Here is a 24433-nt window from a genome sequence, read left to right as displayed (position 1 = left end):
AACAAAATTATCATCTTTCCTCTGACTTTTCATATTATAATTAATTTCTCTGCACTAAACCAACTTTTTCCCACAATACATTCTGACTTCTTAAGAAGGTATATTTAATATAAAGACCACACTTAAATTATGATCTACTCAATTTAAAATTCTCCTGATGCTCAGTGAAATTTAGTTTTGTATCATCTTCCACATACACTATATCTCATATAACTTTTTGGATTTTTTGGTAATGTGTCGTTTTACTTCAAGGCTCTATTCATCAGTGAAAACATTGAAATACAGAGAAACAGTGCTTAAAACCTGCAGCATCACAACCATTGATTATGCACAATAACTGCACTTAATAGCACAGATTGGTATAATGTTAATACAAATCAAATCTATCAGCATTTTATTGTCTCCTCTTTTACAGAAGAATAATTAAATGAAAACCATTTGAAAAATACTGCTTGTTACAATTAAGCCCTGGTAAGAGAAATGAGAGAAATCTTTCATTCTCCAAAATTATCTCTCTACCTGGCTGATGCTACTAAATATTAAACATGTAGCATAAGCTTTATTACTGCCTAGAATTACTGTAATAAATTTCATGAAAATTGCACTGCTATGTGTTTTAGCTTCTCTGACATTTTAAATATATTTTTGTTAATCTAGCAGAAATCATCTGCTAGACTGTAAAGCCACCCTACATTACACGCAACTGTTAAAATGTAAATTGCCAAACTATTTTTAGCTGCTGCTGAAGGGGGGAAAAAAAAATAAGGAAGGGGGGGGGTGGGAAAGAAGAATATTCCTGGCCTCGGGAATAATGATTTGAGGCATTGTGTTCATTTTGTTTATCAAGCAGCTATTCAGCCTCTAGTGGGGCCCAAGTGCTTATGCAAGCAAAAGCTTTTAAGAGTGCCTGCAGCTGCAATCCTGGCTTCCAGGTAGGCTGCAGGTTCAGAGCACAGCTGCCCCAGGCTATCCACACTATCTCAGCTCCATCTGGAAGTACTGTTAAAATAGGATTTCAGATCGCGGGCTCTGCCTGTATCACCGTGAGCAGGGGCAGGAAGAAGGGAAAGAGAGGGAGGAGAGAAGAGGGGAGATGGGAGGACTAGGAGACACCATCCGTAGTTCAGGCTCAATAGAAAATGAAAAGCTCAGCCCCATTTTGCTCCCACTGTATTACCGTTGCCTGTGCAGTGTGTTCTATTCAGCCTATCCGGCTTTGAGTTATGACTCATCCAAGTGCACCTGCGCCCATGTGTTAAGTACTGCCAAATAAAAGCCCAACATCCATTTACACAACAAAGAGATGTATCCCGCAAGGCAGCGGAGCTTCCCCCTCCCCTCCTGTTTGTTCTGAGCAGGGGAAAAAATAATTCTGTCCTTCACTTCACTGGGGATTTTTCACTTCACGTGGATTTTTAAATGCAGATTCATTTATAAACAATTTTCTTCCTTTTAAGAATAAAGCATATTTAATACCACAAAACACCCCTATAGCATTAGATTATCACAGCCATTAATGATTTTTCCACCAAAAACCCTTCCAACCTTTTTTATCAAAGCCCTTTATTCTCGAAGGATAAATTTTCAAGCAAAGAGGGATCAACAAACTAGTTGCTTGAAAGCTTTCCTGATGCTAGGCTGAAGTTAGGAAAGGCTTAATGAAGGCTTTAAAATCCACCAGGGCTTCACAATGAACATCTGACTCGGTGATTTATGCATATTAATAACCTCAGTCCTACTGAGGCAAGCTGAGCTGTACATGTCCTCCGAATCTTAATGTCTTCAGCTCCACTGGGATTATTACAAATGTAAATTTCTAAGATTCTCAGCTATTAATCTCTGTCTGTCCTCCTGTTCAGCAACATAATGACTAATTAAACATCAAAAGACCTGTACAGGAGATCTTCTTTGACAGCTCCTGGCCCAGCTCTCTTCCCAAGAGAGGAATTCAAATGACAGGGACAAGTGGGTAGGAGCATATGAGCGAGCTACAAATCACTGCTATGAAATCTAAAAATTCCACATCAAATGTATATTTAGTCCTGCAGAACCACTCCCAATTACCTAGCCTAGCTGTTCATGTCCAGCAAACAGCCCTCCTAGTGCTAAAGTTAAGTAATTTGTATGTATGGCAAGTAAAGAAAATGCAATTTGAGCCCAATTTTTATCACTACGAGTAAAAAATGTCATACTTACAGAAGAAGGCAAACCAGGGGGCACCTTTCTTACTTTCTTTGTCTGTAGAGGATCTGTACACAGAAAAATAGCATTTCATCAAGTATCTACATTATAGGTGAAAAAGAATAAATAACTGCACTGCCCAGTTTTTCCTTCCATGATAAATTTCTTATTTTCCAATTTCATGCCTTTTTTATTCCCTGGCAAAGAGATTTGTCTTTCACATCAATATAAAAATGTAACAAACCAATGTTCTCCTCTAAAATAAAGCTTTGCTAAATAGTAACTTTCAATTATTTTTTTAAGAAAAACATCTATTCCTAAGAACAATTACTCTGAAGGGAATACCTATGACCTTATGTATTTGTTAAGAAACAACGAAAGGTTTGGAGATACACAAGGAGGAAAATGGAACTTATTAGCAAGAGAAATGCTTTCTTTTCTGCACATCAGAGTAAAGACAGAACTATCCAAAATGAATTTGACATGTTAAGGTACAATTTATACTCTCAGAATACAAACTGATGTAAATGTTACTACCAAGGTATAAATAAACAGCAAATTTAATGATCTAATTACCTTCCTTGACTAATAAAGACAATACATCTCAAATTTGCATGTAATAGTAAAGTTGGAGGTTTAATACCTGCTTCTTTCTTCCAATAGGTATTGCAGTACAACAAAAGTACCCAGCAATTTTACTATCTAAACTAAGAATCTGAACCAGTTCAATCAGATGCCAATGCAATTAATCTGAAAACTCTGCATGCAAATTACAAACCAGCTGATGTTTAGAAGATGAGTATCTGGTGAGATTACCAATTCTACAGTTAACCAATAAAGTCTTTAATTAAAATACAAAATTCCTATTTTTCTGTTTTAATTCAGGACATTTATGATGCTACGACAAGATAAGGGTGAGATAAGGTGAAATATCTGCTGGATGTCTTTACTCTCATTATTTCCCAAAGGGCACACTCATAAAGAAAAGAAAAGGACTTTTGGAAGATACATTTACATTAGATTCAGAGTGTCACCTGGAAAAGAAGACTGGTTGATTTCAATGCAATTTAATATGAAATTTAACAAGAGCTTGTTATAATCCTGCTCAGACAACTCTTTCTTGGGGATAAAATGGGAATAATATGACTATGCTAGAAATTCTCAGGCAGAAGATTTGTAGCACTTAACAAGTCAATTTAAAAAAAATAAAATTAAAGCTCAGACAAACATTCTCAAGCCATTGGAAAAGACTTGAGATAAAAGTCACTTCCTCCTCCTGACATTCCTAGAAAAAACATTTCCATGGATTTGTAACCACCACCTGCCATATCCCAGGTTACAAGTCCCACATTCAACCATGATAGAAAGAGGAACATCACTCATTTGAACACATTTATACCCCCAAGCTTCTCTTTCAAAGAAAAAGCTAAATATAATCCAAAAACTCCACACTTCATTCCCATTTGTTTCATTGAATAATATCAGGAACTTCCCAAACTCTATACAGTTTGCACAGGAAACAAGAGTCTCATTCAGGAGCATTTCAATGGCTGCTGCACACAGTGACCTTCCTGCACAGGTCTGGAGCAGCCTGTGCCCAGCTCCAACACCCCCTGCTACTCAAACTCAGAGCAGGTCACTACCCTCAGCAGCTTCTCACTAAAACTGGTTCAGTGTGGGCTAAACCATCATCATCATCATCTAAAAACACAATTCTTTTCTATTGAATTGAACCACCCTTTCAAGCTGTAAACAATTCCACTGAGCTTTTTGTAAAAGTGTTCCTTTTCTGAAACAGCTGTGAGGAACTGCTGCATTTGTTCTGGTATTCTGAGCAACAGGAATACTTAAAACAATCTTCATAAAGTCAGCCAACCCCAAGTTAAATGACAGTTGGCTCAACAACAAGGTAAAAAGTTTTTGCAAATACAGTACTTTAAAACACATATATACACATACATTAGAAGACAAAGTGGCCTTCAGTTGTGCCAAGGGAGATTTAGGTTCAATGTCAGGGAAAATTTCTTCACTGAAAGGGCTGTTGGGCACTGGAACAGACTGCCCAGGAAGTGGTGGACACCACCTAAAGGGATTTAAAAGATGTGTAGATGTGGCACCTGGGGACATGGGTTAGTAGTGGACTGGGCAGTGCTGGGATAAGGGTTGGACTGTCTGGTCTTAAAGGGCTTTTTCAAATGAAATGATTCCATGATATATAAGATTAAGTTCCAAAGTAATATTTTTTAATTTAAAAATATTTTAAAAACAATTTCAATTATGTTCAGGACTCTTTTAGTGCCCTAGAAGTTTGCAGTTATAGTTAATATTCAAGTTACTTCACAAAGAAATTTGCATTTGGAAATTTTATTTTGGGTAAAGTATGATTTGAGTTACATGGTTCCAACAAACAAGATTTTTACTATGGAATAGACATGTTATACAGAATGAGAGGCATTAAAAACTCAACCATATAATTAGAGAAATTTTAATGATCTATCATGCCAGTACTGAAACTAGAATATAAGGTTATGTAACTAGAATACAAGGTTACAGTCTCTCTTTTTATACCATAATGTTTTTTTTTTTAATTTGCACACCCAGTTATTGACAACAGTCTTATAGCAGATACTATAGAGCAGCTGGCTCATTTTTTATTCTCTCAGAATTAGAGAGCCACTGTCTATGACCAAATATGAAAATTCCATTCACCTCCAACTATGCCCAGATTAAAACACTAATACTGTCACATGATTATAACAATTTTTAAGTAAGTTCCTGCCTGCATATTTTGCAAGGTAGTTTGATTTTAGGATAAACTACTAGCCTCCAATTGCTAAGATCTTTAAAGGCATGTTGAACCAATTACAATGAACTATATATTGCCCTGAATAAAGTTACTTTTAGCATATAAAAGGATAATTGTTTCCCCTTTGTGTCCTTCCCCTACTAAATAATGGTAATGACCTCAAGGTCAGGCATTTCCAGGAGTTAATGATGGCATGGGTTAAGGGCACTCAGCTGGTCATCAGCTCCTATCCATCTGTCATTATTGCTTTTGCAATTAAGGGTTTTATTAGAGTTTCTAGTTTGTTTTGTAAGCCAGACTGACCAGTGTTGAATCCAAGCTAGCACCTCAAAGAAAATGTTCATAATTCCAATTTTTCTCTTATGTAGCAGTTTGGTTTCATTTCAATTGCTCAGAACAGAGCAATCCCCTGTATATTAAATAAACTGTCAAAAAAAAAAAAAAAAAAAGGTGCAGAGAAGCATCATAAGCAAAAGTCTGAAATTCTGTATTACATACCAAGAGCTGATGAGTCATGAAGGGGTCGCCTGCGTTGATTTGTGCCAGAGAAGGGGTAGTAGGGTGTGCCAGGTTTCCCAGAGGATGACAGCTGACCTGGACTTCCAAGCCCCATATCAGACCGAAGCAGACTAGACTACAAAAGCATAGAGAGAAAAGTCAAATTAAGCTGTATAATAATGCAGCTGTTAATATGCCAGGCATACAAAATAATAACCACACTCGTTGTTCTTGGCATTTATAGGTATTTACTGGGATTTAGTGAAGGTTCTAGAGTTTAAAAAAATGCAGACTTTTTAAAATCAATGTTCAGAGTAGGTATTATAGCATAACCCAGAAAGGCAGAGAAAGTTTGGCTGTGAGCCTCCAGAAAGCCATAACTATTTCAGCTGAAAACATCTGAAAGAATCAATTCATATTTAAATTTTAAACAAAAATCATAATCCTTTGTTTAGCTTGCAATATAACACCTCTTCTATTACACAATATAAACATAATTGATAAAAACTGCTAAGAGCTTATAGTGTGACATTAAGTTTTAGCACATACTTAGAAATCGAGACTTCGATTACATTCATAAATACATGGAATAAAATTGTCCAAAAAAAAAAATCAAATGCAGACAAGAGATAACAGAGTAGATTAATGAACAGAACACAAAAAATTGACATTTAAAAACTTCACCCTTTAAACACCATTTTAAAACTCTACCCTTTTTGTTCCCTTTACACACAGTAAAAACAAAAATATTCTAAATACTTAACAAGTACATTGTATACTGTTTGACCTCACATTTTTTGGATTTCCTCTGTAAAACTGAAATTAATGTTGATGATTTAGAACAACGTAGTTTTTCCACAGGTGATGTTATGCTCAGCTTTGTTTTAGTTTGAAAATCCTGACTTGGAGTGAGTCCCACAGAACTGTCTGAACAGAAAATGTACTTGTACCAGGTGGTACAAATTCAGTGTGTTTCACTTCTGGCTGATGCACACAGCTTTCCTCATGGAGCAGCACCCACTCTCCACTGCACACAGCTAAAGACACTGCTCTTAATGTCTGCCAGTGTTTTAAGGCAGCAGCTCAGAATTTGATTTCAGCTGTGGTCAGTCCATGGTGCACAGCTGGCAGGACAACAGGGATGCTTTGCTTAGATTCATCTGCACTGACATTTCATTGTCAGGTGATGCTAAGACAGAAACTGCTAACTGGAGTAACTTTGATACCAAAACCCTGCCTAATTTCTCCTTCAGCCCTGCTGCTCCCAAGCCAACACTGCTCATCCCATCCAGCTGCTGCCCAGGAGCCCTGGAGGGGCTGGAGTTGCACCAAACCTGCCTGTGGCTGGGGTATGGCAGGAACCACACCAGAGCTGCTGCCTGGGGACAGCTGCAGAGGCCACTCACTGCTCCTGCCTCTCCTCACCTTCCCTTCTGAGGCCCAAATACCTCATTCATAAATGGGTGCATTTCTGGATTGTACTAGACCATCAAAACTGATTCATCTGGTGTGAGGAGTTGTGAAAGGTTCACTCATACAGCTCACAGTAAGGTACTAAATGCCTTTTACCTTGCAGTGCACTGGGATTAGCAGAAAACTAAGACTTCAGATACAGTTACAAAATATATATGTAATAAGCTTTTTTTTTTGCCTTGTATCACCATTGAAATTTCTCTCTTTTCTTATTTGATGACTAATTTGAGCATGAAAATCATATATTTTAATTGAATAGAGTGGGATGTGAAAGAATTGCAGCATCACAAACTAAAGGAGGCCCAAAAGTGTTAAGAATTTTATATGAAAGTGCGAAGATTAAAATTTATTAAAAATGTTACTGCATAGAAATAGCTTCCTTTCATCTTCAGTTCTTCACTGTTATCCTTACAATAGTTTTTGAAACAGAATTCTTAATCTGAAACTCATATTAAAATGAAATACTCTGATAGGGTGACAAAAGTATATAGCAAATACATGCAGGGGGAAATCTGTTGGTGGGCTGTTCCAAGGTCTTCTAATTATTGCTTTGGTCAAATAGTTCAGATTTTATTGTTTTGCAGAAAACATAATGAACATCAGAATATCTGGCTTACTCAGTATAAATCTGAATTTATTAAAGATACTGTTCTAAACATTTACTACTGTTTTCAAGGTGAACACTATGCAGGAAGCCTGGGCAATATTTTGTGAAAAGCAGCTCCTCCAAACCAAAAGTGGCCAGAAGAAGAAATTGAACCATTTCTCACTTAGGCTGTCAAACACAATCAGCAGCTACGGCCCATTCACATTAAAGACAACCCTCCCTGCCACCCCAGCACCTCCCTGAGCATTGGAGGACTCTGGAAATGCAATGGGATCCATACAGATGCTTAAAAAAAAAAAAAATGGTGGGGGAGTGGGAGGGTTCCTAGTTCCTCTGTTCCCTTACTCATTAGAAGATGGGGAAAGATTAATTTTAAAAAATAAAAAATAAAAAAAGAGAGAGAGAGAAGAACCAACCAGTAAAAATGCTTAAACTCATTTCTACAAAGTCATTCCAAAAGGTATGAGTCTGTATCTTTTCCAGACTTAACCTCCAACCTTTACTTCCTGACATTTGTCACTCTTGTTCTTGTTTTAAGTATTCCAGTATTTGAATTTTCACCAGACCCTGAATTTCAAAGCAGCCTGGCTTCCACAATAACATAAAGTTAGTGTGTAAGCACTAGAGTAAATACACCATAAATCTCAAGCTGTGCAACACACTCTGAAGTTTTCTGATCTATACTGTATTTGAGTGAGCATTTTTTTATTTATAAAAAAAGATTAAAAAACCAAAACAATACAAAACCACAACCCTCTTCTACCATTGGCCCAATCACATGAAACATCTGTTTAGAATTTTATAATTGTTCCTCAGTCTTCCGAAAGAAAATAAAAATAGATGTCATTAGTTCAGCTCATTGATTTTTCTGCCTGTTTGAACCAATTGAGAAAAAAATATTGATTAGGACTGATCCTTTCCTAAGGGCATCTGATAAAGAAAGGAATACAAAAATACCACAGAGGATAGCAAAACAGCTTTGTATTATCAGCACCAAGCTTTCCTGAGGAAGTGTCCGAGGTCCCGGCAGAGGCAGATCACTTACAGAGTTAGGGGCATTCTCCACACAGAACCTGCACCTCACTCTGAACCTCATCTGCCAAGCAGGCACCCAATTACCAAAGAATAATCAATGACTGGTTATTCTCCTGAATGCTTGTCCAAGTCCGTGTCTGTATTATCATTGTAAATAAAGAGGCATCACAGTTAAAAATTTGCCTCTCTGGATTTTATAATACATATATCCAGTTTCAAGATATACAAAAAGTTATTTGAAGTAATGTTTCCCCAAAGGAATGAGTGTTCAATAACTTTTAAAAAAAAAAGGGAAAAAGAAGTTTTTTATTATAATCAACTAAGAACACAGCAAGCCTGATTCTGAAGAGAAAAGAGAAAAAGATGTGAACATGACTGCTTAACTTCTGAGATTTATCCCTTTCAGAGAAACCAAGAAACAGGTTTGACAGCCTCAGGGTAAATGGCATGGCCTGACCCAAATAGGAAAGGCTTTCACAAGGGCCACTATCTCAACAAATGCTTTAAAGGGGTCACTTTCCTAAAGAGTATTCTCATAAAAATTAAATGCAGGAGAGTTGTCTATTCAAATATTGCAAGGATGGGGTGGGGGGAAAAGAATCATATCTGCATTTAAGTGGTGGATTTATGCACCTTTGTCACAGGAAACAAGTGACTTTGCATTGCAGCTGCACTTTCATGCAGGCAAAGTTCACTTCCTTTCAAACTAACAAGCCAATCAACCATACACTTGTATCAAAATTATATGCCTGAGATAAAAAGAAGCTCCTTAGTCAACTTATTTTAAAATGGTTTTTAAATTGATTATTTCAAAGAATTTAAGCATAAAAGTAAAAAAGAGTTTTACTAACTCCTAAACTTTCTTCTCTCTAGCCCAACTCTGTCATTCTTCAGGTACAACTTGATGCCAAAACACTGCTCTGCCTTCAATGAACTTCTAGGACACCAGCCAGCAGAATTCTAATATGTCGGTAAACATTTCTTGATTTTACTTGGATATTAAAAAAAAATGTGGACAAGTAAAGGCCTACAGATGTCCTTCCATAATATTCCTTGCAGCTCTCTAACATTTAGGCTCCATGCAAACAGGAAAGCCAAGCTGTTCTGAAAAGCACACAAACAGTTCTAACAAACACACTCCATACACTAACTATATAAAGTTTTACCTGTTCAAAAATATATTTGCCATAGGTAGGTAGCCTTGTGCTTTTTGGCCTAAATCCTCTTCATACATACTCTTTTCCTAAATGCAAACACTGGCAAACACTTTTAAGAATTCAAATTTTCCCAGCGTACCCATAGCCAAACTATGCAATAGTTTCATCCAAACACAACTGTGTGCCTTTACATTATTCATTATTTTCTATCAAAAGAATAATATGGTTGAGAATAAAAGCATTAGCCCATTATATGCAACTGATTATGACAGGCCTATTATGCTGGCATAATAAGGCAGTCTGCTTTGGCAGTGAAATGAGAGCTGCAACTCACCAACTGCAAACTCAGATCTTGAAAACCTCCCCAGCAGTCAACTAGATTCAACTAGATTTTATTTCTCCTAGTTTTTTCATTAGATTCCTATTCATAAAGCTTACGCTTTCACTTCTAGTTGTCAGGCTGTACCTATTTAAAGCAGGAAAACTGTTGAGGTAAAAAAAAAAAAGTACTTGAGTGTTTAGTTAAAAATTGGGAGCTTGGATACTTTACTTCTACACAATAATGTAATGCAACACCATTCATGGCAATCAAATCCCTCCATTATCCCGCCACAGTCGCTGACAAACTCACTTGGCATCTCTCTATTTCTCAAAATTACACAGAGCAGATGGCAAGTGCATTCCTTGCCTTACTGTAAACTTGAAATGTTGCCCTGGGTAGAGCACAAGTTTCATGTGCATGTCCTTTTTTACTCAGTGAGCTATTTGGATGACTTAGAGCATGGATATAATGTGTCTCAGTATTGCATGTCTTGCCTTATAGATAAACCTGACAATTTGCATAAGCTGGCTTAAAAGAATATAACAAAACAGAAAAGTCACACTCTGATAAATTTGCAAAATCCCCCAGCAAAGTTGCATATTTTGTTATGGTGTTTCCAAAGGAAAACCCAGCACAACACTAAAACCTTAACTAATAATTGCTCTGAAATCTTAGTCCAGTAGAGAGGTTACGGCTGCAAAAAGACCATTCACTCAAGTTCCACGTCATGCAGTTTAAGCCAAAAATATAACTAAGATAAAAAGTATCCAATTTCACTTTACTCAAGTCTCCAGTCTTTGGAAACTGCAATGAATATGCACTCCAAAATAGGAGCTGAATTTGGAAAAAACACTGACATATGATGTAAATTCATTTTAAATTTAAATTTTAGAGATATGTTTGCAATTATCAGCATGTTGTTAAAGAATCTCATCCTGAGAATATCATCAAATAGTAATGTGAAATACAGTGTTACCATTTTGAGAACAAAGGGACTCTGAATGAGTAATCAATAGCAACTGGCAGAAAATGAGGCATTAATTATGATCCTCTCTAGTGTTTTGTCTCAAACAACGTTTCATTAAATATATTGTGCTAACCTGTACATCTTCAAGCCATTACCAATAGATTTGATCAGATACATTTTTGGTCTGTTTCAGGAGGAGGAAAATATCAGAATTAGAAAACCAAAACAACATCTAAAGTGTTATATGATAACTTGAGCTTTTTTTTCTTGATCAATTTAAAGGAAATCAGGGGTTGCTAATAAAACATCTCAGGAGAGGATCCTCTAACAACATGTTGATAATTGCAAACATATTCCTCATTTTAAAAAAATACTTAGGTCTTATAATCTCAGTGTAGTCTCTTGAAAATTTAATTATCATCTCCTATACCTAAAGTATCATGCAGGTTTGAGAAGATAATGACAGTCATCCATCAACTGCATCCTGCCAGTGTAATCAGGCTAATCTAGCTCACTGGATTAAAAACCAGCTACCTAGGGTACTAAATACTGAAGTGATGCAACATCATAAACAAAATTACATTTAGCTTTACTGTCTTTCCAATTAATGTTAACACCAATGAAGATCAGGTTATCAATATATTCTCTTTTTATGCCAAAGCTTTTCTGGATCACCACGAGCTGCTTATTCATGTGTGTGCCTAAGCAGAGGCTGCTACTGTGGCAAATTCTGTTCATGTGTAAATATACTGGGACTGAGCACAGGGACAGAGGAGAGAGAAGAAAGGATTTTATTCAGAATTACATATATGGGGGTTTTTTAAGCAGTGAGGAGAGCAAAGATTAAATGCAAAGGGAAGGAATCATTTTGTATTCTTTTTGCATCTAAATGTCTTTAAAGACCCTGATTAATACAAATATTTTGAAAAGTCCCTTCCTTCTCTTTTGTAATATTGTCTTCCCTGCACTGATGCTGCATATTGGCAAGACTACAAATTCAGTTTTATGCTTCTAAAGCAGCACCCTGCTGATATTGGTGTCCAATCCCGGAGGTTATGCTGGCTCAGCTTGTCCTCCTTCATCCCCCCGGGCAAGGTATTTTTGCCTTGCTGACTGAATTCTAGGAAGGCATTGCTAAGCATTGTGATTACAGGTCAGGCACCCCTCCCTTTGCCTTTGAATCTTTCTGCTACATTATGAAAACAGTAATTTGAACAGCTTCCTTACTGGGATTATACAAAAGTCACGGTATTTGGAGCTTTCTGGAAAACTCCAAGATTTTACAAGAAAAGTTGCTGAGCGGTTATTCATCTATATTTTAATTTCATGGTACTACCATCCTTGCTTTCCTTTATGATTACAAGATACTAGCGTGAGTCAATATTATAATAAAGGATTTTATGCTGAGTCTTATTTACAGAAGTCAGACTATAAAGGATATTATAAAGCTCAAAGTATCTTATATCTGTTCCTCCCTTTGCATCTTCAGCAAAAAGATGTAAAAATATTTCAGACCATTAGCCGTACATCTTCTCTCCCACACAACCAAGAGAAAAATCTCTCTTGCTCTAAGCATCAAGTCAGAAAATTATTAACATGTTGAGGATACACTAATAAAGCAACCAGTTAATTATTAGGAATTACCATGGAGAACCCATATGTTTTCACATATGATCAAGGGAGAGCTCAGTTCAATACTAGGGTGCCAGGAAATGGCCAGGAAATCTCAGGCTACAAACCCCTCTCCTGAATAACTGTTATCCTTTCTCCCTGCTCTTCAGAAACCTGTGCCAGCAGGAGCACCAGTGTCTCAAAAAGCACTCCAGAACACAGCTGAAACCAATACAGGTTGGATGGTTTAGTTCCATGAAGGAGGAATGTAAATGACAAATCTTGTGCTTCTTTCCATCACTGTCTGAGTGCCCAAGCTCTCCTCTCCCACTCATCCCAGGAAGCAGGGCTCAGTCACAGGTTGCCTACATCACTCAACTCCCCCCACCCAGTCCTACTCAGGGCCTCTTTTCTTCTTGACACCAATTATTTGTGCATATGTGAAGTTTGAGAAGGGACTTTCTCTACCTACTAATTAAAAAAGGAAGGCAAATGGCCTAACATACTTGGGTAATTACAGGAAAAAATGAATGCACTCTTCTAGAAAATCCAAAGGACAATCCAGCTCATTCAGATAAACAGGTATGAGAGCTGAGCTAATATTTTCCCCATTCTCCACTAATACCATATATTTATAACTGAGAAGCATCCACCTCTGAGGCAGACAGAAAAGCAGGACACAAATAGTAATTCACCAAAGAAGTTTTATCTGCACTCTGTGCTGTAGCATTACTTTTACTTCCTAATGTAGCAATATGCAAGGTAATATGCATATTGGTTCACAGAATATTCATAACCTTAAATACAACCAAAAATAAACAAAAAATAAAGGTGGCAAGAAAATTTGCCAACCCTAAATAGTGTGAGAAAGAGCAGGGCAAAGACAAGAAACTGTTTGCCTAGTAAAGGCATTGAAAATGATTCCTTACAGAACTGCTCCCTCTTTATAAATAGCATCCCTCCTCCAACTATAACAAATTCCTAACACCTGCTACCCACTTCATTCCAGGGGGAATGTCTTCCTTGATTAACTTCAGGTGGTCACCTCCAGCGCTGGAAAATGAAATCTAGCCTGTGCCCCATACATTTTTACATTCTAAAAAGGTTCTGCAGACTCCTTATCTGCTGGGTGACAGTAGATATTTTCCCAATAGCACAATAAGTAATTCACTTCTAATAAATCATGATGAAAAGAAAGTTAATATTGCTTGATTCTACTTGAGAAGTAAAATGAAGCAAAAGAAACTAAAGTTCAGGCATTCCATCTGCCCTTAAACCATGTATCTCTCTCCCCATCCCAATCTTTTAGGATGGTATCAGGTGGCAGAATCCAGAGTCACTGCTTCAGTTAACATTGTGTCAGCCTTTCCTTCAGCAGCTGCATTTCTTTGAGATTGATAGCTCAGCTGTAAAAATCTGCTTCAGGGAGACACCTGATATCAAAAGTGTCAGAGGAAGGGGAGATTAAAAAGAGAAAATTTACAAAATAAGATCAGTTTTTCTGCTTTAAAGTTATATTGGTATTAAAATACCCACATGTGCACAAGCCCTAAGTTGTTTTTTTTTATACTTCCATAACTCAGTATTACTTGCATTTCAGGAGACATCATGTTCTCTATACTGCTTCTAAAAGCATGTAAGGAAGGAAGGAAAGCAACTGGTGCCACTGCTTGTAGCCTTTCTAAGGCCCCACTCTTCAGAAAGGTCCAGAAAATGATGTAATTTTCTGCCTCATTGGAAAGATCCATCTAAAGGACCCTCAATCATACACCAGCAGTGAGGAGGAAGATTTCTGGTTGTTTAATAGCCACTGGTTAGCAGAAACCCTGGCAAAGCATCCCAGGAGCAACTGCAGTGCCAGGCTGCTCCTCAGGACCACCCCTGCAGACTGAGAGGATTTATTTACATGTCTTCACACCCATTTGAACATCAACCACCTTGGAAAATATGATGTGCTACAAAAATATCTTTTCCTAGTCTCTTACATTTTAAGAAACATGTCAGCTGTCAAATGCCACTAAAATCCTGCTCTACCCCATTATTCACAATCACTCATTTCTTTCACTGTTGTCACTCCTGAGTTTTTTGTTCTCACAAAACTTGTATTTCCAATTACATTTTTCATATTCTTCTCTACTTTTCCATTTTTGTCAGTAAATCTGATTTCTGCATCTCACATACATTTTGCACATTCTTATCTCCTAACATTCACATTTTTGTCTGTATGCTTAATCTTACAGCTGTTTAATGCTACCTGATGCTTTAATAAAAACATTAAAATCAGTCAATCTTCTCCATTACACCAAATACACATCTTACAATTATATAGTTTAGGAACATACTAAAAATACTTTTAAATTGGTGCTTTTTTGGGTACCTATACTCTTGTTTTAACTTTTGCTTGCTTAATCCTCACCACCCAGCCAGTAATACAAAAAGTTGCCATTTTTGCTTATGCATAATATGAATGAGCTTTTATGTTCTCCCTTTAAAGCTCAAATTTCTGGAGTTGTATCCTTATTACACTTCCTCAGCTATTAGAGTGAGCTCTGAGATAGTACTTGCCCCAACATTGCAGGATTGTTCTTTAGGTTTGAATTCTGCACAAGCTGCTTTAAAGTCTCTTTAAATTTTAAACAGGCAAATTACTGACTATGCAAAGACAAAGTAACATACACTTGCAGTCATTTCTTTTGTTGAAGTGATCATCTGTTAAATTACCCAAGAAATTGGTGCTAAAGGCATTTTTTGGGTTTATTTCAAAAGTTCTTATAGTGCCTGCTAAGAAACTATTTTTTTTTTGTAGAAAAAAACCCAAACTTTTCAGTCTGTTAAGGATGTAACAGCTAATAAATACAGTCTAACATGCTGCCATTTTATTCTTTAATAAAGAGCTAAATTTGCAGGCAACAAAATGCAAACCTTTAAAGTCCCATGTTAAATTGTGAAGAAAGAAGAAATTGATAAATTCTGAAAAGTTGCCTGAAATCATGTCTTAATATGTTTACTTGAAGTATATGCCCATAAGGAGCACTAAGTGTAGTGCTAATGTGCATAAAATGTTACTGTCATACTGCAAAATTCAGGCTAATTTAATAAAGCCTGATGTGCCTTACATCATGTTGCAATGATGCAATAATATGCTGCTAAATGAGTCATCTCACATTAGCTTCATGGCAACAGCAGAGTTGATGGCTACTGAAGGGAAAATGGAATAGCAATATTACTGCAAATATTGATAGGCCAGCTTTCTATTGGATTTTTTAATCCAAGAAAAAAGCTGCCTTATTTATTGTGTATTACCAACATGTACAAAAGTTATATAATAATAATAGAAGCAAAAATGAGTTTAAAGTCCATCTGCCACTAAATAAAGTATATGTAGTATACACAGTATCATATAGATTATCCATATGCTTGCAGTGTAGTGCTATATATTTCATGCCATATGTATATACATCATATACTAGAGTAATGTATATTTTATAAATTATTATATATATATTATTGTATATAGTCTAAGTGAAAGGCATTTAGTAAATTCCATCCATAGCTCCTTCCAGCACTCATATATTCTAAAGTTTTATCAGCAGTAGTTTTTTTCTAAATGGGTTTTATAATTTCTGAAGTATCCAATCTCTGTGTACACCATAGAGATTAATGAGTAGCAAAAATGGAGTAAATTAAGATTTGACTCTTTATAAAAGGGTACACTTTAAATCACAAGTAGTGAATGTCTCCTTAGTTTCTGTCTAGCATCCCATACTTTGAGCACTCAATTCTACCTCCTTTCCCACAGACAGGATAGTGTGCAGACTTCCAGTTATTATGAAGGGAGGACAAATGTGTTATCTCCACATGTCAAAAAATCCATCATGTCTATTTTTCATGCATGATTGTTTAGAATGAAAATATAATGCTAAGGGGATAGTCACCAACTATTTACTATCCTGGCCTGGTGATGCCAGTGTGGAGAGACTGTGCCAGGCACATGAGAAAGGCACAGTGAGGCTGAAGGAACATCCCCCACCAATTACCCAGGGCACTCACAGGCTCCTGGGGATAAAGTTACCTTCTGTGAAGACCCAGACAATTAGAAGAATTAGACTAACAGCTACACATGTACTGCACATTTATCTCAATTTCACTTTAAAAATAGTGCAGACCCCTGGCTTTCTTTGAACTCAGACCTGTCAAACCAATGTGCAGTGACAGCTGGGGACCTTTATGATGATACTGGAAATGGGAGTAGTGTATTCAATATCTGAAGTCCAATCTTGTTTCTTTCACATAAGCTACTGTTTTCAGTACTAAATTACACAAATGTGAAGAAAACCTTTTTTATGACAAGAAGCTTTCTGAAAAATTAACTTTTACCTGATTCATAATTTGTGAAAAGATGCCCTTCCCAAAACTGCCATTACATGGCCAACAGAAATGGTGGAGACGCCCCAGAAAATCAAAAACTACCACTCTCACTCCAATTCAAAAACACAAAAAGAGATTTTGTGTCAAGTCATGCAGCATTGCATTACATTCTGACAGCAAAATAGAGTTTTTAGTATTTTTTCTAAAAGCTGTCAATTCTTCCTCCAGGTAGAAATTTTTGACATTCATCTAAATCAGCTCTGCATAAGCCTCAATTTGTCATCTTACCCATCCACTTAGAGTCTATACACTTTTGAATGCTCCTTTTTGGCTTTTTTAAAACACCTGATAGAAAGAAAACCTGAGAACCTGCATTTCCTGCTCATAAAATATTTGTAAACCAGCCATATTTACATTCTTGTGACTAAATGTTACAGCTGAATCAGATTCTATTACCTAAGTCACTCAGGTTCTTAAGCTACATTGAAAATCAATCACACTTCAACTCCTACAGCCTAAATATAAAGCTTGTGGATAGCAAAGTCCCTACAAATCACTGCTCAGATTATTTTCAGTAAAAGGTGAGAATGATACTAAGACTCTGAAACATTGCAGTTGACAGTAGTCTTGAAAATTTTCATTGCAGCCTTCTGTAAACTCAACAGAAAGTAAAAATTAAAACTCCTCACACTTTCATACTAGGTTATTAATATCCTTTACACCAATAACATAAGGAAAGGAGGTAGGAGAAGGATGGATTCAAGAGTATTTGGAGAAGTTAGGTATTTTCAATTCATCTGCACCCAATAACAAACTCAGGAGCCTGGCTACTGCCATTTTATCATTTTAGTAACCACAGCCACTGTCCTTGAAGAAGTCATGGTTCAGAGCAGAGACTAGAAAAGAGTGGGGTTGGTTGGTTGGTTTCAGATAAGAAGAAAAGTAGCAGCTTGTAATACCTCAACAATCTAAATTTCCTTTTTTTCTTTTTTTAAAAGAATACTGGAAGAAATAGACTGCAAATGTTAGAAGATAATGAAGAAGTGATACTGATTCAGCTGGAATACACAACATAAAATTAATTTCCTTCTCAAATTGCATAATAGGCTTTTACCAATAGGTTTTAATAAGGCTTTTACCACTTCCACATTTCACAGGTGAACTGAGGAACCAAGGACAAGTAAAACTAGTGCTGAATACAGAGGGAAGCTGATTAAAAAACAGCCAAGAGTTTGTGATCAACAGTGGGTGGATGTATTAACTGAGACTTTGCAGGCGTCTGTTTTGGGCATCATTCCACCTCTTAATTAGTAATTGGATGAAAAATGAAGACTACATTTACTAAACTCACAAAGCAAATAACCCATAAGGATCTACAAATGCAGTGCAAGCCTGGAATTCAAAATTGCACTGACAAATTTAGAGATGGTGGAAGCCGTGTATTAAAAAAACAAATACATTTTAATGCATGGAAACTGCAAGCTGAAAACCCAGGGTGAGGAATAGCAAGCTAGCCAGTATTACCATAAAAATGTATTGGGAAATTTTAGATCACCACAATTCAAATATGTATCAGAAACTGGATATTTGTTAGGAAAATAGGCAAGTACCACTCTGCAAAAAATTCACAGTAATGTCTGAAAGAGCCAGGAAATTTTTTCTTGCCATGATGGTAAGGCCCTAGGTGAGATACTTGACCTCATTTGAAGCACTGGAATTCCCTAGAGTTGTGAACCTACTGGAGAACATTCAGAGCAGAGCATAAGCTTTTCTAGTAATATTTCATTCTGAGATAGATCCTGCTGCATAGCCACTGTTAAAATACACCTGAGCTATATACACACAGGTAAAAATTAATTCCAGTTGTGCCTTATCTTTTCTAAGGACTCCTTATCATATTAATCATCTAATAGCTCTTCCAGCCTCTACAGATTAAATAGATTCTTCTCTATGTCCAGTGTCTGTAGACAAGAGTCAGCTACTTTAATTACAATGATGTTTAGATAAGGGACCAGGGAAACTTTCTAAAAGTAATTACACTTAAGTAGTTGAAAACAAAACCTGGGGTGGTCATGCAGTCTCTTCCATCTCTAGACTTTTTTGAAAACTGACCATATGAAGCCTCTGTCAGGGACAATGCAGCAATTCTTTATTTGGATTGTAACAACCTCTCATGATCACTTTGGACCTTCTCTGTGACAGATTTCAAACACTATAGCTGCAATGAGAGCTGTCTTTCAGGCACTACCATGCATTCAAACAAATAAACAAATGAACAACAACAAAAAATGTTATTCAGAAATGCCACCACAGTCCCAGTTAAATGAATTCAAATACTGTCAGACTCACCTGACAAAGACCAAAAAGTACAAACTGCAACTTAGCACACTACTTTAAATGGAATTAAAATTTAATTGAAAGTTATCTCTATGTTCACTTTTTATTATCCTGAAAATAGAATTCATACAGTTACCCACAGTAACATTTTCCCCACTTACTAAAAATTTTAAGGAGAAAGAAACTGAGGGAGATGAAATAGTTGGAAGCTTATCAAGGGAATAAACAGAACTAAAAGTGATGTTAATAGAAACAAACCTGGCTAAGATTGTAGGGTTAAACAGTTACATGTAAAAAACTATTACTAAATTGTGCTAGATGGAAACAATCCTAAATATACAGAGATATAAAGGATTTTCCTCACTGAGAAATTGAACAGAAATTACACTAATCACTGCAAAGCAGAATGGAATTTTATGCAAGTTCACATAAAATAATTTTCCAATACAAAACACTAACTTAATGAAAGGGTAACATGGAAATTAATTTGATTCCAAACTAATGCCAAATTTAAGTTATTATATTTAAATAGAGCACATACAGTTATTTCAACAATAGTAACTACACTAATACAATGTTTTACTGTCTAGGCTGGCAATAATGTGAAGCCCATAACTCTCAGGTAAAGAGCTATACTGCATTTTGGGAGAATGTTGCTGAAAGCTCACCCATACAGCTACAAATGGGTCTTTGTTTGCCACATCTGTGTTGCAGAGAAGTAGTAAAGGCTGTGAGAATGATCCTTTCTAAATAGGGGAAGTATTGCCACATGGTGTTGCCCATTCACACTTCCCAAGCTACTAGTTAAAAGACTGAAAACCAAGATGTCAAACTCATATGCTAGATGTTATTGTCCAGAAGAGACACTCCTGAAAATATCAGTTCAAAGAAAATAGTCAACCTATTTTAAACATTTTTAAAATATTTCTCTTTGAGAAAATAAACACAAATTAATTTCTTAGAATTATAAACATACTAGTTATTTAAATCTTTATCAACATACACTGAATGTAATCATATGCTAATTATACTTTTTAAACAGTCAAATTTCCTGTGCATTCAAAACAAATTTTTAAACAATGATGAAAGTATTTTTAGTCTGGCTCATTAGAAATAACATGAAGGAAATCATCACTCTAAAATGAAGAAAGAAACTCTGTGCTTACTTGACAGCCTGGTAAGCCTGTGTCTCTACCATACAGTGGAAATGGACCTCTGTCGGAGGTTTTCCCTATAAAAGAAATAAATTTAAAATTTGGTTATTTTTAAAATCCCCTAGACATCCACAGCAGTTCTTTTATACGCAATTCAGAAAATCAATTAGCATCATAATAAATTTACAAACATCAAGTTGCAGGAATAAAATCAGGTTTTTATACATCTGTGTTTAACACACTCAAACAACACTACAGTAATAGATGACATATTTACCTAATTAAATTCCTTTTGTAATCAGTCATTCTATAAAATATTTTTATTCAGTATGTTTAAATACAAAAGGCAAATGTCCATTTTCATTTCCATTACCAACAAGCAAAGGCACAGACACATTTAGACATTTCTCCTTCCTACATGAAACTAACACTAGCTGGTATCCCTCTTAGACAATAAATAGACTGAGCAATAAAATAAAACCACATGAAAAGCAAACAAAAACTTCATTCAAAACAGTAAAACTCATGCCAACCTTAAACCATGGCTGATTCATTTAGCTCTTGACACTCATCCCTAAATCTTTAAATTATTTTTTTTAATATACAGATCAGCAGGTACAAAATTCAAGCAATACAACTGGGTGAGACAGCAAAACAGCCTTTTCTGCCATAATGCAGCCTTTGCATTTGGGAGCACATAGAGAACACGGTGCCTCATGCACAGGGGCTGCCTTCTGATGCTGCTGCCTGAGGTCACAAGACATTAGCAATGGGTTGCCAGCTCTAGAAAAAACTACTTAGTGCTGTATTCATTAGGTTCACCACCAAAACAGCTTGGTTGTTTATGAAAACTCAGTGTGCAATTTCTCCAGTAGAGATCAGAAGTTTCTCAATCAACACTTTGAAAAGATCTTGAATAGAAGCCCAATGAACAATGCCAAGCATCAGACACTCCTCCAGTTTGTTTGCAACAGAAAACACCAAGTGCCTGTGCCTGCCCTAATTACAACACAGTTAGGACTCAGAAAAACCCTGTATCACCACTCAGAGCCTTATCCAAAGGCAAGCATTAATTAACCAGATCTACCATTTGAAAATGAATGGTATCTCGCTCAACTAGGCATTCCCTTTGCAAATGATGTGTGTTATCCTGTCTTAATAAGAAGAAAAAGTAGCCTCTCTTTCACATTCCCATTTCAGTGATAAATAGCTCCATGTTATTGCAATTGCACTTTAAGAATAGGACTTCCTTTGCTTTTTCTGATTTTTCTCTCTTACCAGAAGTCCCTAAACATAATTTCATAAGAGGAAAATCTAAAGAATGCTTTTTGTTCATTTTAAAAGTGCATCTTTTGTAAGCAGGGAGGAAGAGGAAGTCTGGATCTCTTGGAACAACATCTCTGAAAGATTATCATTGTGATAGCTACCAATGGTATGGTCAACAATAGTTTGCTTGAAAAATGGCAGCTCTGCTGCAACAAAGGGAGAAAAAAAAGTTAACATTTTTCTGCTGAAGCAATTTGCCTCTAACAATCTATCAAGCACCAAGCAAATAAAATACCTAGCATGCAAAATTATAAGTAGTAGGATGAATCATGCTGCTCATTTTAAACCAGACTCAGCATTTTCTTTGCAGAAAATGAGAATCTCATATCACATGATAAACAACTTTGACTGAAGTATGCAGTCTTCCAGGCAGGCTTTAAAACAAATATTTGTACAAGAGTCAATTACAGAGGCTAGAAAAATTATGATTTAAATTATGGTTTGTGTAGCAAGCAAGAAATTGTTAGATAAGAATGCATAAAATTGTGTTATTTAAATGTTATAATTTTTAAAGTATGGCAGATTCATATTAAAGGAGAAAAGCTTACTCCAACAACCCTATCTATAGTAAATTTGGTTCCAAGAAGTGACCAGGAAAAGTCAAAGTTTTCTGATGCTGCAGTGCCTAAATATTTATCAAAAATTGGCTGGAGGATATTAATGTTTAACCTGTGTTCAAATGCCCTAGCATTTCAATGAAGGGTTTGGAAAACAACCCAGGATTAATTATGAGAGGGTGCCTTTCATAGACAGTCTCCCAAACATATTCCCATGCAAGCACTCAGACAGGATTCTCAAAGTGGCAATAATGTCACAATGATAAAGGTACACATTTTTTAAACACCAAAAATTGGCAGGCACACACTACAGCAACACACACTGAGCCCACACTCAAGTCCTGCTCTTGGCTCCTGCTCAAACCATGGAGCTGCAGCCTGTGGTGCCAGGTGTGGGACAGCAGCAGTGCCAGCAGCTTGGTCTCCACACCAGCACAGCACAAGGATGGGACAGAGTATATCACTGGAGTCCAGTGAAGCCTCTGAAGCTCCAGTGATGACAGACCATGGTTTCCCAGCATCATGCTGTCTGCATGCTTCACCACCAACACAACAGAAAGGTGACACAGTACAGATTTCAAACTGCCCCTTGTCATCTCAATGCACTTCAGCTAACAAATAGGGCCCATACACACTCTGATCAGTGCATGGGCAGTCTAGCATCCAATTAAGTTCATACACATGGCCAAATATTTCAAAGTAGAATCTCTTTGGTGGATTTTAGCTTATGAAATCCCTTTCTTATTTACTCATACTCTACAGATTGACAGAAAAGCATAAAAACGTAGATGTTACAGTAAAACCCAAAATTACTGGAGTGCCACTGCTTATGAGAAGGGAAACTTCTAAAATACAATGAGACTGAGAGCCAAAGCAGACCCTAAATGGATGGCAGGCCTACCCCACAAAATTTGCAGCTGAGTCTCTTCCACCCTCTCAGGTCTTGTCTCAGTCAGTGCCCACTACACAGAGAGCAAGAGTCTCTTGAGCATCCCAGCTGGAAATTCAGAAACACTAATGCTCAGCATTTTGGGGACATAAGGAAACTCATTGTGGCACCCAACATTAATTAGAAGAAGGGAAGCAAAAAACCACTATAAATGACAAAATCTTTACTCCACACTTCAATTTGCACGAGTTTGTGTAGAGATGGAGGTAAGGTAGTGTGCACACTTATCAGCTGGGAAGGTAAAGCAGATGCCCAGATGAAGTTTATTTCCTCTTCAGATCTGATTTTATTTTCAGAAAAAAAACACAAAACATTAGATGCTCTCATTTTAGAAGCAAAATCTATGCCTTGCTATACAAAGCAGCACCATGGTCAACTTTACTTCAGGTTACATCCTCGTGGCTCTATATAGCAGAGTTGTGCATTCCAAGCAGATTCAGAATAAAGCAACAGACATTTAAAACAATTGAGTTGGTTATGTGCAAAAATTTTGCATTTGCACAGGTCAATTCACAAGCTTTTTTTTGAATCTTTTAATAACTTGGAATTAATGTGTTTTATTGGGCCTTGGGGTTTTTTTTGAAGTTTCATGTGTTCTTATCAGGAAAAATTTCAAGGACCTGGTCACCACCTAACAGGCTTAAAGTTCAGGGACTATGGAGTTAACAGAAACCCAACCAAGAAAATCCCACTAGGTATTTTGAACCACAAATATTTCCCAACTGCATAAATTTAAAACCCTGGCATATTTTCTAACAATTCAAACATTAATAGGCATTTAGTAAATAATTCTTTTTCTCTTGTCTAAATGCAATATACTCACAACTTAATATAGCCTTTGAATACCCCATGAGGAACTGTATTCCACAATATATCTATATGTACAACAGCTGTACAGCCTAAATTCTCTTAGCACAGAATGAACTGAAACAGCAAGATGCAAAGTGGTAGTGAGCTGAAAACAGCTCTGCATTAACTCAGTTGAGGACTACTTCAGTGAATGTGCTATAAATGCCTGCCAGAATAAAACAGCCTTTTCCCACTGCTTCTAGATAATGCTTGGCTTATGAGAAGATGTCAGAACT

The 24433-nt window shown here is 36.5% G+C and overlaps 1 protein-coding gene across 6 annotated transcripts in view; it reads right to left on the bottom strand.

The window, feature by feature from the left end:
• The window catches only part of TCF12 (transcription factor 12), a 158159-nt gene that overhangs the window by 49368 nt on the left and 84358 nt on the right, over positions 1-24433 (bottom strand). For all 6 annotated transcript variants that reach the window (XM_079318101.1, XM_079318097.1, XM_079318100.1 and 3 more), the window contains exons 7-9: positions 20529-20593; positions 5486-5621; positions 2197-2249 (exon numbers count right to left, since the gene is read on the bottom strand). In XM_079318101.1, the coding sequence (XP_079174227.1) occupies positions 2197-2249; positions 5486-5621; positions 20529-20593 (254 nt within the window). The remainder of the gene's footprint in view (positions 1-2196; positions 2250-5485; positions 5622-20528; positions 20594-24433) is intronic.

The sequence above is a fragment of the Erithacus rubecula genome (genome assembly GCF_903797595.1).
Source record: "Erithacus rubecula genome assembly, chromosome: 14".
Classification (NCBI taxonomy): Eukaryota; Metazoa; Chordata; class Aves; order Passeriformes; family Muscicapidae; genus Erithacus; species Erithacus rubecula.
This window is presented reverse-complemented; position numbering and strand designations above follow the sequence as displayed.